Below are 13171 nucleotides of genomic sequence, written 5' to 3' on the forward strand. Positions count from 1 at the left end.
AGTAGTTCTTTTAACTTAGGAATCTATTTTAGCTTAACTAACATAATCTGTTAGCTAAGTTGATTTAAGTTTATTAATTAACTGAGCCCCTTAAGGTAGCTGAGTGAACTCGTAAATCAGTTTCATTTTAATTATCAGAGTTGATGGACTGGATGTAAAGAAAAATGTGTATTGAACATCTTAAGTATTTTTTTAGCTTTCCAACATCCATTTCAGCAAAACTACCTGTTAGGTTTATCTTAGATCTCAGGTTTAAATATCTACATTCCTTTAAATTAATTTTCTGTTGTTTACAGAAAAAAAATAAAAACCCACAGATTCCATTAAAGTGTATCTGATCATTTCAGGCAGAAAGTTTGTTTTAAGAACACGACAAGACAATTACTCATTAACACCCAACATTCACCATTTATTGTGCCATCTTACTCATCTGAGAAACAGAAAAATCAGTGACGTAGCTCATCAGGCTCACAATCCATCAAAACTCAAAGGTTGCTCCCTGTGAAACAATAAATTTGAACTTGGTCTTGAGCCCAGTTTGGGTGAAGATTAAATCTGACCAATACTCTAGGAGCAGTAGTGATTCTTGTGAAGTAACAACATAAAGTCTGCATTAATGTAATGTATCAACGGGACACTTGCTATTTTAGAAAAGTTATTCTTTACATTTGTAAAATTTGCAAACTTCATTGTGCTCAGTCACACCTGTTAGCACAAAACCTGAAATATTAAAATAGTACAAAACCTTTGATAAGTGTCAGTAAAGATCAGTTTATAACAACTAAGACATCAAAGTCTTGTATTTGTCTTCGTTTACAATTGCAACAAATTCCACAGAACCAACATCTCTGAAAATGAGTGCATGCTTCTGAAACATTTGATAATATGAATATTTCAGAAACATTAGTTTGTTTTGCAATTGAGCCGACTCAAAGGAAAAACTACTGACTTGCATGAGATAAGCATTTGCAGAGTCCACCATTGTTGTTCACATAAGTTTCTTAAACCATGAACAAATGAGTAATTGTCTAATCTGGAATGTAAAGTGTACTCATTTAGTGACATACAAAAGTGAGAATGAGAACTTGCAAGAATAAAAAAACAAACAGTAAAATAAAAACTGTCCTTAACGCTCAGGCGTATGCTGTGAGCATACAATTACAGTTCTGCAAGGCGTTCTGCAAGAGTCTGTTTCTTAGATCATGCACTAGTGAGATGCACTGCCTTCCACCAATGTTCATTAGGACGTTCTGAATGACTTCAAAGATGCCCTTAAGTTCCGTTGGATAGTCTATGTTGAGGGCAAAAAGAAGACCCATCAGCATGGAAATGGCACTGACATCCCTCAGATTAGACAGAATTACTGCCGCCTCAAGGACAACCAACACATCGATGATGTCTTCTTCTTTCACCATCACAATGCCAACTTTCATCCTCTTAGAAAACGTGTCTTCAATACCTGTCGGCTACAAAAGGGTTCAAAGACAAAAAAAAAATAAAATTACACAATTACAATTACACAATATCCCTCGTGCTTAAGAATTCATGTCTTTCCAAAGAAGAGCCACACTGATGCCTTGGATGATGCTGATTGGCTTTGGGTAACACTTATTAGTTGTTAAAGTTCTTTCAGAATGAGATATGCACCCCCATGTTACAAATCCATTTCTTGCTTTAAACAAAGACCATGTTCAGAAATAACTGAGCATGTCTTCAATTGCAGAATTCAAACAAAATTTTCAATTTAAATGGTAAATGGCCTGTATTTATAAAGCGCTTTATTAGTACCCTAAGGACTCCAAAGCGCTTTACACATTCAGTCATTCACACACATGGTGCCAGTGTCCGGCAGCCTCGCCTCTGTCAGTGCGCCCCAGGGTGGCTGAGGCTACAATGTAGCTGCCATCACCAGTGTGTGTGAATATCTACTTATGCTAAATATTGGCTGTGCTCTAAACCAAATCTGGCTGAGAATACATGAAATGTGCAAACTGCAGCTACACTACAGGATCAGATTGTGGCTCCATAGACAATGCTTCTTTAATCAGTTTATTGATTAAAGTTTATTTTTCCCCTATATTAACAGCATAAAAAAGAGCATATAGACATGGCTGAACAGGTTGCATAATTGGCATCAACATCCACCTTTACCCAGCTGCCCAATGACTCTGGGCCAGTAACCTTTAATTGCTTACCCAGTCTACAGTCTCTTTTCCAGGGTCCAGGACATTTCACCACAGTATTGCCCCCCACAGCTGTAGCAGCCACTGCAGCCCCTTAAATATCCTAATATCTCTGCCATTACAATATACAATGTGAGAAATTAAACGTAAAGCTGAAGTGAACAGTACAGCAGCGAAATGTCAAAGACCCTGGTGAAGACATGAATAAACACAAGACACTAATAATATCAATGCTAGCTTGCCAGTTAGTTTCTCTGAAACCCAAATCCAGTGTCAAAGATCTTGTAATAATACATTTGGTGATGAAGAACACATGTTATCACGTGGCATCTATTGTTTCATAGATGCCATGTGTTTAATTTAAAAGCCACTGTGGTGCTGTCATTATTAAATTTACTAAAATAAACAATGCTAACCTTCACAGTCTTGAGAGTGTGTGAGGGATCTTCCTTTAGAAAATGAGGCCCTCTGTCCTCTTCCTTTGTGTAGGAAAAAGAAAACAAAAACACTTTTTAAACAGTGTTTATGAAGCATGTAGACAGCTCCAAATTCACAGCTTTTTGATACATAATTCCATCAATATATGATTATCATTGGAGATTTTGAATCAGGCTTATCAGGACATTCAAGTAAAATATGATATCCAACCTACCACCAATATACACAGTAAAAGTTACCACGCTAAATGTCCAGTTGTGAAATATGATGACAGACTTTACTTATCAGCTTTCTTTCAATGAGTTCATCAGTTGAACTGGATAACCTAAAACTTAAACAAAGGATTAGATTTCGCAGTTGAACACTTACATCATCACCGAAGCATTTTATGAGCCTAGTTACCCCTCCTATGCCGCTCTTGATTTTGTCCATAATGGTCAAGCACAGCAAAAAGGAAAACTTTCAGGTCAACAGATGTAAGACGGGCAAATTCTGCTTCAACCTGAGCAACAGAAGAAGAGGGGTGGGGAGTACAAGCAGAATAAAAAAAAAGATTCTTTGAGACCCAAATTTAAGCAAACCGTCATCTGAGGCCCATTAGAGAAAACACAAACACACAAAAGCAAACAAACAAAAAGATGCACTTTACCTGAAAGGAAAGGAAGTTCAGAGAACAATAAGCTCTGTCTTGAAATCTTTTAAAGTAGAATGATTGTGAAAATGACTTATGTGATGTAAAACTTTAGTAAACGTGCGATTAAAAGAACACTGAGTAAAAGGACAAGTAACAATTTCCTTATTCCTCAGATGTTTAGCTTGATGAGCAACACTGTTTTAGTCCAACTGCCTCATTAAAGTTACACAACAGGCTTTTTACATTAAAGCCAGCAAGTCTATTACCAGGGTTTTAATAGTTTTGCAATTTTCATTAGTTTTTATTTTTATTTCGTTTTGACTTCAGATTTTCAATTTTATATCAGTTTTAATTAGTTTTTACCAATTGTTTGCTAGTTTAGTTTAGTTTTTATTTTTTGAAAATCCTTAGTTTCAGTTTAGTTTTGATTAGTTTCAGTTATAGTTTTAGTTGTGTTTGCAATAATTAAGTGTAACAAAATCCCAGTTTCATCATATCAGTCATTCTGCTCATCCTTGGGTATGTTGCTATTCCAGCTACCATACTGCACCCTGGACAGGTCGCCTGTCTGTCGCAGGGCTAACACGCAGAGACAGACAACTCACATTCCCACCTATGGGTTCTTTAAATAAATAAATAAAGGCAGATGAACAACCATTGATACCAGGCAACTATAAAATGTACATCTTGGCCCCAATGAGACTATTAACTCTCGCAGCACCGGGTGTTCGTAATTTTGGTTCAAGTGAATTGATAAACTTTTTGAAGGTAATTGACTCACACAGTTGTGTAGATATCCCCGTCCTGTTGTCTCGGGATGCATCACGCTGCCTTGCCTGGGGTTAGCTTCTGTTTTCTGGGGATGAGGGTTGAGTGTGCTCCCTTACCTTCTCAAGGTAAGCTAGGTTAGCCTTCTTGTGTGAGCTTTTCAAGTGCACTTTAAGGTTTGTGGGATTTTTTTCCCTTTAGAAATGTCCCTCATAATTTGTCTCTTTCCACTACAAGACACTTGCTTTATCCAAAACACAGTCATATTCAGAGTAATCCCAAATTGGACTCTGGCGCTTTCTCCCAACTTTTCCTGACATGATTCTGCGCGTGGACGGAGCAGCAACACAGACGACTCGACTAACGTGCTGCCACCTGCTGGCATAATGAGACACAGCAAGAAAAAAATCTGGAAACTAAACTTCATTTTCACCCTTGACTATTGTATGACACGCACACATCAATGAAAACTAAACACATTTTCGCTATAAATTCAGTTAATTTTAGTTAGTTTTGTGAACACTCATTCCAGTTTTAGTTAGTTTTCCTTTTTTTGTTTTTGTTTTTATTTCCGTTAACGAAAATGTTTTTTCACTTCTAGTTTTCGTTAACGATAATAACCTTGTCCATTACATACTCCCTTTTTTATATCTGAAATACTGTGCACCTTCTGTGTATATGTAGTGGACAGCAATTTACCCAAAAGAGTGCAAAGTTTGCAAGTCCACCTCATTTAAATGACAGAGTCAGATGTGATCATCTAGACCTGTGAAAATAAATGAATGACAAACCTGCAGGTATGGATGTTATTACAACCACAAGTTAATCTGTTAATGAATCATTTGTTGGCAGCACGTCTGAATATTTAGTTTATGCCACCTGCATGCGATCATCAATAGTGCAATATTACTTCTTAAGAAGCACCCTGACACTACAATCTTTATATCATTTGTTTTGCAGAGCTATTAAGTTACAATATAATCTGTGGTGTTTCCAATATGACAAAATGCACAAACTGTAACTTACCATTTGACTCCACTGACAAAAATAAATCACCAGCATCAAGTTTGGCTTCACAGACCTAAAGTACGTAAAATAAAAATATATGTTATAATTATATTGTTTTCGCCATTTATTCATGTTTTCTAATTTTCTGACATATAAACAATGTTAGTTTTGTTACAATACAGGGAATGCAGTTTAATTAAAAGGTCAATTATGCAAAAAACAAACTTCTGCAGTATACCATGCCAAAAATCAGTGTCTCTTATGCCAATTATTTTATCACTACAGCTCTTTTAGTATGGAAACTCACACAATCTAGTCATACTGATCACAAGAGTTCAAAAATAAGTTAAAATAGTGAGCTGTTGTTAAGCATAAAGCATTGCAGGGTAACAAATAACTGCACAATATAATTAAAGCAAAAAATAAACACACTGGAGGACTATCTGATAAAAACTAATATGATGCTGGTTTGTAGACCATATTTTGTCTCAATCCTCAGTGCACTCTTGCAGCTTAGCATGCAGCAGTTAATAACAACTTAAGTGATTACATAGGGGGAAACAGATGACAACAAGCATAGCAGTCCTGCCAAAAAGTTCTTTTGAACCCAGTCAGTTATTGGAAATATTGCCAAAATGAACTTCCACCAAAATACAACAGCCTGTGAACTTGAAAGAAATTTACAAGTACAGAGACAATATGAAATAAGCTTTATTAGTTAGCTGAGTTAGCTTGCTAATATCGCAACAGTGGTTGAGGGCACAACCTTAAAGCTAGCGGACAATACTTGTGATTTGGTCAGTGCCACATTAAACCCATAAAAAGGTCATATGTCAGTTTATTAGGTCAAATTTGGTCATGACACACAAGCTGGACCTTGTCGGCTAAAGTTACATTAGCTAAAGCAAACATTTCGGTAAAAGAGAAAACCCACGTCATGCCATAAATTCAAAACATGTTCCAACTTTTGTAGCTCTCTTTCCTTATAGTTATAACCAGAGGCGGAGCCAGACATGGTATACACCCGGGGCTTAGCCCTAAAGGGTAATATGCATGTGGGGTGGGGGGTGGGGGGGTTTGGAAATGACAAAAAAACCTGCTGTGAAGTTGAAGATTTATTAGGCTGTGTTGTAAGCTTTAAAAAAAAAAACTTAATATGAGAAAAAAATATCACATATGCAGCTTAAAAATAGTTTTTTACTTTAACAGCAAGGCAGAACAAAATTAGGGCTGTTTCAAGATACGGGGACTAAACCCCAATTCAACCACACACAGAACTGATCCGGAATGAAAACAGTAGAATAACAGTTCAAAATCAGGACTACTTTAGCACTTAACAAAGAACCAAAATCAAAACTAGATGACAGTAACACTGAAAATCATCACAGATCTGCACTACACTGACAACCCCTCTTTATTGTGCTAACATGAGATTGCATCTTCGAGGCTTGAGTTTTGCAAACCTATCAATGACATTTTCAGGGTCAACATTATCCAAGTACTCCTTTTCAATAGATAATATGGCCAAATCATTCAGCCTCTCTTATCCCATGGTTCTCCTTAGCCACATGTGGAGACGACGCAAGGCACTAAAAGAGCGCTCACAGCTGCAGCTACTGACAGGAATGGTTACTGCAATTCTAAAGATGACCTTCAGAGTTGGGAACATGTCCTCGTCAAGCAAGTGGAAGGCAGTTGTGATGTCGTAAATGTCCTCTTTTTCCATTTTTCTTTTCATGAAGTTTTTTGCCACAACAAGTTCTTCAGGCTTTATTGTCACATGGTGGTGTGCCGCAATGGGTTTTAAGGCATCTTCGAAAAGGAATGTTGGGGAGGATGGATTGCATGCCTGAATGCCCTCCATTATTTTCTGTCCTGCCCCAGACAATCTGTCTGCTAGCTCCTGCAGCATTCGGTCCAAACAAGGAAAGAATATCTCGCACCTAAACTCTGCTGAGCTTGCGAGATTTGGTGTTGCACCACAGCTGGACTCAAGTACAAATCCTTCGAGTCTTTTCTGTTTGTGCCGTGCTCCCTGAGGAATCTGGATGTTGTAGCTTCCACAAATGTCCATGGCCTTCTCAAATATTTCCTCAGCAGCAGCAGCCTCTGCGCGCAGATTACTTAGGGTATCAACTACCGACATCTTGTACTCCACAGCTTTGCCCATGTCTAGCCTTTCTCCCTGCAGGTAGCGGTGCAGGCCTTCAGTGATGCCAGGCAGCTGTGAGAACATGATCAACATGTACACAGTCTTGGGCTTTGACAGCTTGGACAAGATCTCTTTAGCAATAGGCGTGTTTGTGGCCTCGAGAGTTGCTAAAACTGCAGAAATGTTGTTGAGAAGGACTTTAACAGAATTTACTTGGCAGGCCCATCTTGTGTTAGAGAGCTGAACGAGCTCAGATGCAAACAGTCCAAGGTCCTTTTGCAGTTCCTTAAACGTTGTGTGGTTTACCAGGGAGGTGTTGAAAAATGTGTAGACATTTTCCAAAAGTCCAAAGAAGTCAGAAGCAGCTGGGATAGCCCTGCATGCATGGCAAAGGACAAGGTTGAGCTCATGTGCATAGTAGTGCACATATACTGCTTCATTAAGATAAGATGGGGCCTGATTATTTAAGACCTTGTATGTGAGGAGCAGGATTTTGAATTCTGGATTTAACAGGAAGCCAAAACAGGAGAAATCTGCTCTCTCTTTCTAGTCCCTGTCAGGACTCTTGCTGCAGCATTTTGGATTAGCTGAAGGCTTTTCAGGGAGTTTTTTGCACTTCCTGATAATAATGAATTGCAGTCGTCCAGCCTGGAAGTAATAAATGCATGAACTAGTTTTTCAGCGTCACTCTGAGACAGGATATTTCTAACTTTAGAGATGTTGCACAAATGGAAGAACGCAGTCTTACATATTTGTTTAATATGTGCGTTGAAGGACATGTCCTGGTCAAAAATGACTCCAAGGTTCCTCACAGTGTTACTGGAGGCCAAGGTAATGCCATCCAGAGTAAGAATCTGGTTAGATACCATATTTCTAAGATTTTCAGGGCCGAGTACAATAACCTCAGTTTGATCTGAATTAAGAAGCAGAAAGTTAGCGGCCATCCAGGTCTTTATGTCTTTAAGACATTCCTGCAGTTTAACTAATTGGTGTGTGTTATAAATTTAAATTTAAATTTGATTAAAGTGATAAAAATAGACAGCTCTGTCTCTTTATTCTGACATTTAACTAATTTAACCCTTAGATGCACACGTCTGATGTCAAAAATGACCCCACGGGTTGTTTTTCTTTAAAATCTTTAAAATGAAAAGTTGTAATATATTCATATTCCAGGTATTCCTCATAAAATATGTTTGTAACTTGATGCCATTTGCATTTTTATTTATTTTTTCATTAATTTAAAGAAAATGCTGTTTTTGTATCACTACCCCACTCTTCCACAAGTGGGGTCAAAAATGACCCCAAGCAGTTCCCGTGGAATCCTCTATGAAACTTTCATTCTTAGCAACTCTGACCGTCCCACGTACACTTCTAAAGGATCAGGAATTAATTTTTACACAGTAACGTATATGATTTATAGTCAGGGCTGCACATAAGTGGTCTGCAGGTGCGCACTGGCTGTCAAAAAAAAGTATTCCCTGAAATTCAGAGAACACGCGCTTCTTTTGTGGTGGAGGAACACCAAAGTAATTGCTTACAGAGCTTGCTTCTTCAACATCTTTAAGAGTTCTGAACAAATGTCTGTCCTCCTCCAGAACATCTTATGTACGCAAACGAGCGTTCCAACTTCTTATCACACACATTCAGTGTGTGAATGTGTGGATGACTGGATATGTAAAGCGCTTTGGGGTCCTTAGGGACTAGTAAAGCGCTATACAAATACAGGCCATTTACCATTTATCTGGTGCGCGTCTCTTATTTTGACAGCGAATGCGCACCTGCGGACCATTTATGTGCAGCCCTGTTTATAGTTTTCTGTGCATTTCAAACATTAGGTTGTGCATCCAAGGGTTAAAAGATATTTCAATATTTATCTAAAACAAAAGTTTACTCTAAATTGATGTTGTACAGTAAAATGTTTTTATGTTTTCTCCCTAAAGTGTATGTAAATATCTGGTTACAAATGTGAATATACTGCTGTGTACTGAAATCCCTCTTGTTTTGCATAGAAATATACTGAACAACATACAAAGCATAATATATAAAATAACATTTACCTGAGTTTTTTCTTTGAAAGAAGCCTCTAATGTCCATTCTTATATTTCAGTACATAACTGAAACTGATTTAGTCGGGGAGGGTAAGAACTGAAAATATGAAATAAACACACGTAAGCTTGGCTACGTCCACACGTACGTGGGTATTTTTGAAAACGGAGATTTTCCGTTTTCGTTTTAAAAAATAATCCCGTCCACACGTAAAGGCAGAAATGAAGGAAAACGCTGCTAGGAACATGCCAAAGCAACAGGTGGCGCTATATTCCTAACCGTGCAGAAATGTTGGCCAATCAGAAGTCTAGAAGCCTCGGTGGGAAATAGTAAACAAAGATGGCGCATAGAAGCAGAACCGAGTCATATGTGTGGAGGGACAGTAACTGTGTGTGTATATGTAAGCATTTAAACACTGCAGAGAGAACAATTAACAGTAACAGTATTGTAGAAATTCATTTCACCGAAACAATAACGTGGCGCACAGTGTGACGTCAAAAATTCGCGTACCTTTTTCAAAAATACCCGGGTACGTGTGGACGTAGCCTAAGACTCTCTAAAAAAAATTAGCATTTGTTCGGCTTTTCATTTCGCCATTTGTTGATTCACTTGAAGAACAAGTAACGTAATATTAGTCAAGTGATCAGTTTGACATCAATCTTTCGTGATACACCGTCATATTTACATTATTTGTACAGTACGAATGATTTGCTTTGGTACCTGGTTAAACTTCAGCTCCCCTCTCTCTGCCTCGCTGCGTTTCTCCAACAGCGCACTTGCAGGCAGCAGCTGCCCCGCCCCCTCGCTCAGTCCTTAGTGCCTGAGCTCGGATCATACCAATATTAGGGGGAGTTTACGCACAGTCGTAAATTCCCACAGTGTGAACTATGTGCTTCGAATATTGTGTGTAGTTTTTGTTTTATACAGTTGTCAGCCAGGAATCTAACTATGAAAAAATTACACTCCAAAAGACCCCGGGCTTCTGAAAAAACAACCCGGGCTTAAGCCCAGTAAGCCACCCTCCCCGCTCCGCCACTGGTTATAACCAATGTTACTCACCTTGAAAGCATATTCCAAAGAAGACGGTTAGAAAACGTCCAAGTAAAGTGAGCATGTCGTTAACCGCCAATTCCCCATGATGCACCTCGATAGCATTCACGTCGGGCAGTTTTGAACCCTGCTGTGCTCAACTTACCCACATTGTCAAGTTCACATAAGTTGCTGATTTAGCTGGACATGAGTTTTCAAGTTAGCTTTTTTTGGTGTAATTGGGACGTTTTTAACTTGTGATTCTATGTTATAACAACAACTTCAGTCATCTATCATCAAACTGATATAGAATAATATGTTGAAATAACAAACATCTAGAATTACATTTTACAGTGTACGTGTAGAAAACTGAATACAGCACCAAGGCCAGGGATGTTCAAGCTGCGGCTCTAAAGCCACATGTGGCTCTCTGGCCCGTCCACTGTGGCTCTTATAAGACTAAGTAAGTTATGTTTAATTATAAAGACAACAAGAAATGGTTCTGCTAGCAGTTTGTTTTTAATGAAATATCTGCATTGACTATTCACAGAATGTACAAGGCTTTGAAAAGTGATTTAATGTTTCTCAGTCTCAAAACTATTTGCTGTAACTTTCAGGTTGGTTTCCCATCTTTCCTAGTTTTTCCATTTTTATGGAAAGGACTCACACAGCTGGCTTCATTTTAACAAATACTATTGAAATTCAAGGTATTTATTTGTATTTTGTATCATTTATTTCTAACTTTTGACTTTAGATATATTTAAGTGCAATATCCCAAAAATAAAGTAAAAAGATTTGATCCTCTTACGTCTCAGGTACAATGAAAGACAAACAGATGCAGTAAATATTCTTTTATTGATGAGAAAACTGTGCAGTATAATTTACTAATGTTGAAGATATGACAGCATTAAACAGGCTGATGTTTGGAGGCTCTAACAGGAGAGAGATGATACAGAAACATTACATCTTTATAAAATACTGACACACTTTGTGAAGGGACAACTTTTTATTTAAATGCATACTTTCCCCACTGAAACTAGCACAATCCCACTGTGATGAAAACAATATCTGAACTCAACATATTCTGGATAAATCAAAGCATTATTGTCTGTGGTTCCCTGATTTTTCCTTCGTTCCCTGTCAGATCCTGCAGGACAAACAGCAGTGAGTGGTTCCTGTATGCAGCTGTTACAGTTTGTGTTGGAGATACTTCTGCAGATACAGGAAGCAAATGTAAAAGTGTTTTCAATGTTTTTACCAGTCCCTCAACTACAGAGAGCCGTCTGCTCTCCATCTCCTCTCACCTTCTCAGGCTCTTCTGACTCTGGACACTTGCAGAAGGAAATCAACCACAGCAGTCAGCAACAAAAGCAGCAGAAGTTCATCAAATATCTGTAAACTTGCAGTATAATACTTCTAATAAAAGTACAGTAACAGTAATTAGTGACTGAGCAGCCCGGAGCGTTTCTCTTGATTTCTTTAGTAAATGCATTCACCTGCACAGATTAGCTAAACGAACCCTGACATCTTAGCTAGCTAGGTCTCAGGAGCTAGCTAAGGACGGTAGTTACGGATTAGCTTACAAACACGTTTAACTTACCGAAACAGTGCAGCGGGGCCTCGGGTCCTTCTGTCGGGTAGTCCAGTTTACTGAAGAACACCTCAGGCTGTCAGGTTAAAACACTCGGTCGTGTTTTCGTAGCGTAAACGCTGGCCCTCCTCTCAGAGGCTATGCTCTATCTGCTATTCCCGAACAGAGATACACAAGTTTCTCCGTGACTGCAGCTGTCACTACAGTCATTGGTGGGACATGACAACAGCGCCACCTGCAGGAAGATTTTCTCTCTGTCTGATAGCTCGTGTTCTGAGACCTGACGATGTCCTGAAATGTACACCGTACTGCGCTTACGTTGAAGACTTTGGGCCTTTCTCAATATGCGTACTTGTGCGTACTTGCGTTCTCGTGTACTCGTGATACGTCATCAGTCGGAGACCAAGTACTGTTCCAATTCGAAGTACGCATCAAGCCGAGAACGCGAAAAAGTCCCGGATGTGTTCTCGCTCCGCCCGTTTTATCGAGCATGCATCGGTGGTGACTTGTGTGGACTTGGTACAGCTAAATATCCCAGAATGCATTTTGTCCAAAACGCAAACGCGGCAATGGCGGACGAGCGGGGCTAAAAACTTTTAAATATTACTCTTTCTGGGTCACAAAATAAACTTTTAAGTTCTTTTCAAGCGAGAATGTAGTTGTGTAAACTTCAAATATCTGCTCGATTTATCAAGATATCATATATTTCCAAATGAGCTCCGACGTTTTCGGAGACGTCTGTGACCCGCCAGTTCCATAGCAGACAGCGATGTCGAGGATTATTACAGCCGGCTTGAACAGCGGACTCTCGGCACATCGTTTTCAACCCCCCCCCGCGGTCTTTTCGCTACTCAGGTTAAACAAACCCCAAACCCCAGTAGCTGTCTATTGTATTGAGTGTCCACTAAAATAAAAATAAAAGCGTTCTAACATCTCACCTGCTTGTTTTTATTAAGGTATGTACACGTATGTACATGTACACTATTTTTATTAATAGAAATTTCACTACTGAGGTTAAACATGATATGTAAGTCACTTAGATCACTTCTAAATGTAAATGTTTGGTTTATTTCAGTGTTTTATTTGTTCCTGAGTAAACCGGTTTGGCTGTGATTAAAGTTAAGCTTCATAACATATCACTCACAGTTAAATTAAGAGGGGACGGCAGTAAAAACTCCGGACATGTGACATCATCAAGTACGCTGGTGTACCAATTGTACAAATCGCGAGTCCGTGCTCGCGTTCTCGGCGAGTCCGTACTCCCGTGCGTTCTCGGCGAGTACGTACTCGCCGAGAACGCGAGTATGTACTCCCGTACTTGA

At 38.8% G+C, this 13171-nt stretch overlaps 2 protein-coding genes across 2 annotated transcripts; both read right to left on the reverse strand.

Moving 5' to 3' along the window:
- Positions 1–420: 420 nt before the first annotated feature.
- LOC148102580 (uncharacterized) lies at positions 421–4540 on the reverse strand. The gene is made up of 3 exons (XM_087841955.1): positions 2991–4540; positions 2600–2662; positions 421–1466 (listed from the first exon to the last, which is right to left on the reverse strand). The coding sequence occupies exons 1-3, from the start codon at positions 3051–3053 to the stop codon at positions 1134–1136; spliced, it is 459 nt and encodes a 152-aa protein (XP_087698081.1). The 5' UTR covers positions 3054–4540; the 3' UTR covers positions 421–1133.
- Positions 4541–5100: 560 nt separating this feature from the next.
- On the reverse strand, positions 5101–10343 carry LOC148102581 (zinc finger MYM-type protein 1-like). The gene is made up of 2 exons (XM_087842652.1): positions 10289–10343; positions 5101–7683 (listed from the first exon to the last, which is right to left on the reverse strand). Exons 1-2 carry the CDS (start codon positions 10341–10343, stop codon positions 6575–6577), a joined length of 1164 nt encoding a protein of 387 aa, XP_087698778.1. The 3' UTR covers positions 5101–6574.
- Between the last annotated feature and the right edge of the window lie 2828 nt (positions 10344–13171).

Source organism: Neolamprologus brichardi, chromosome 6, assembly GCF_056152115.1.
Source record: "Neolamprologus brichardi isolate AB-2024 chromosome 6, ASM5615211v1, whole genome shotgun sequence".
In the NCBI taxonomy this organism is placed as follows: Eukaryota; Metazoa; Chordata; class Actinopteri; order Cichliformes; family Cichlidae; genus Neolamprologus; species Neolamprologus brichardi.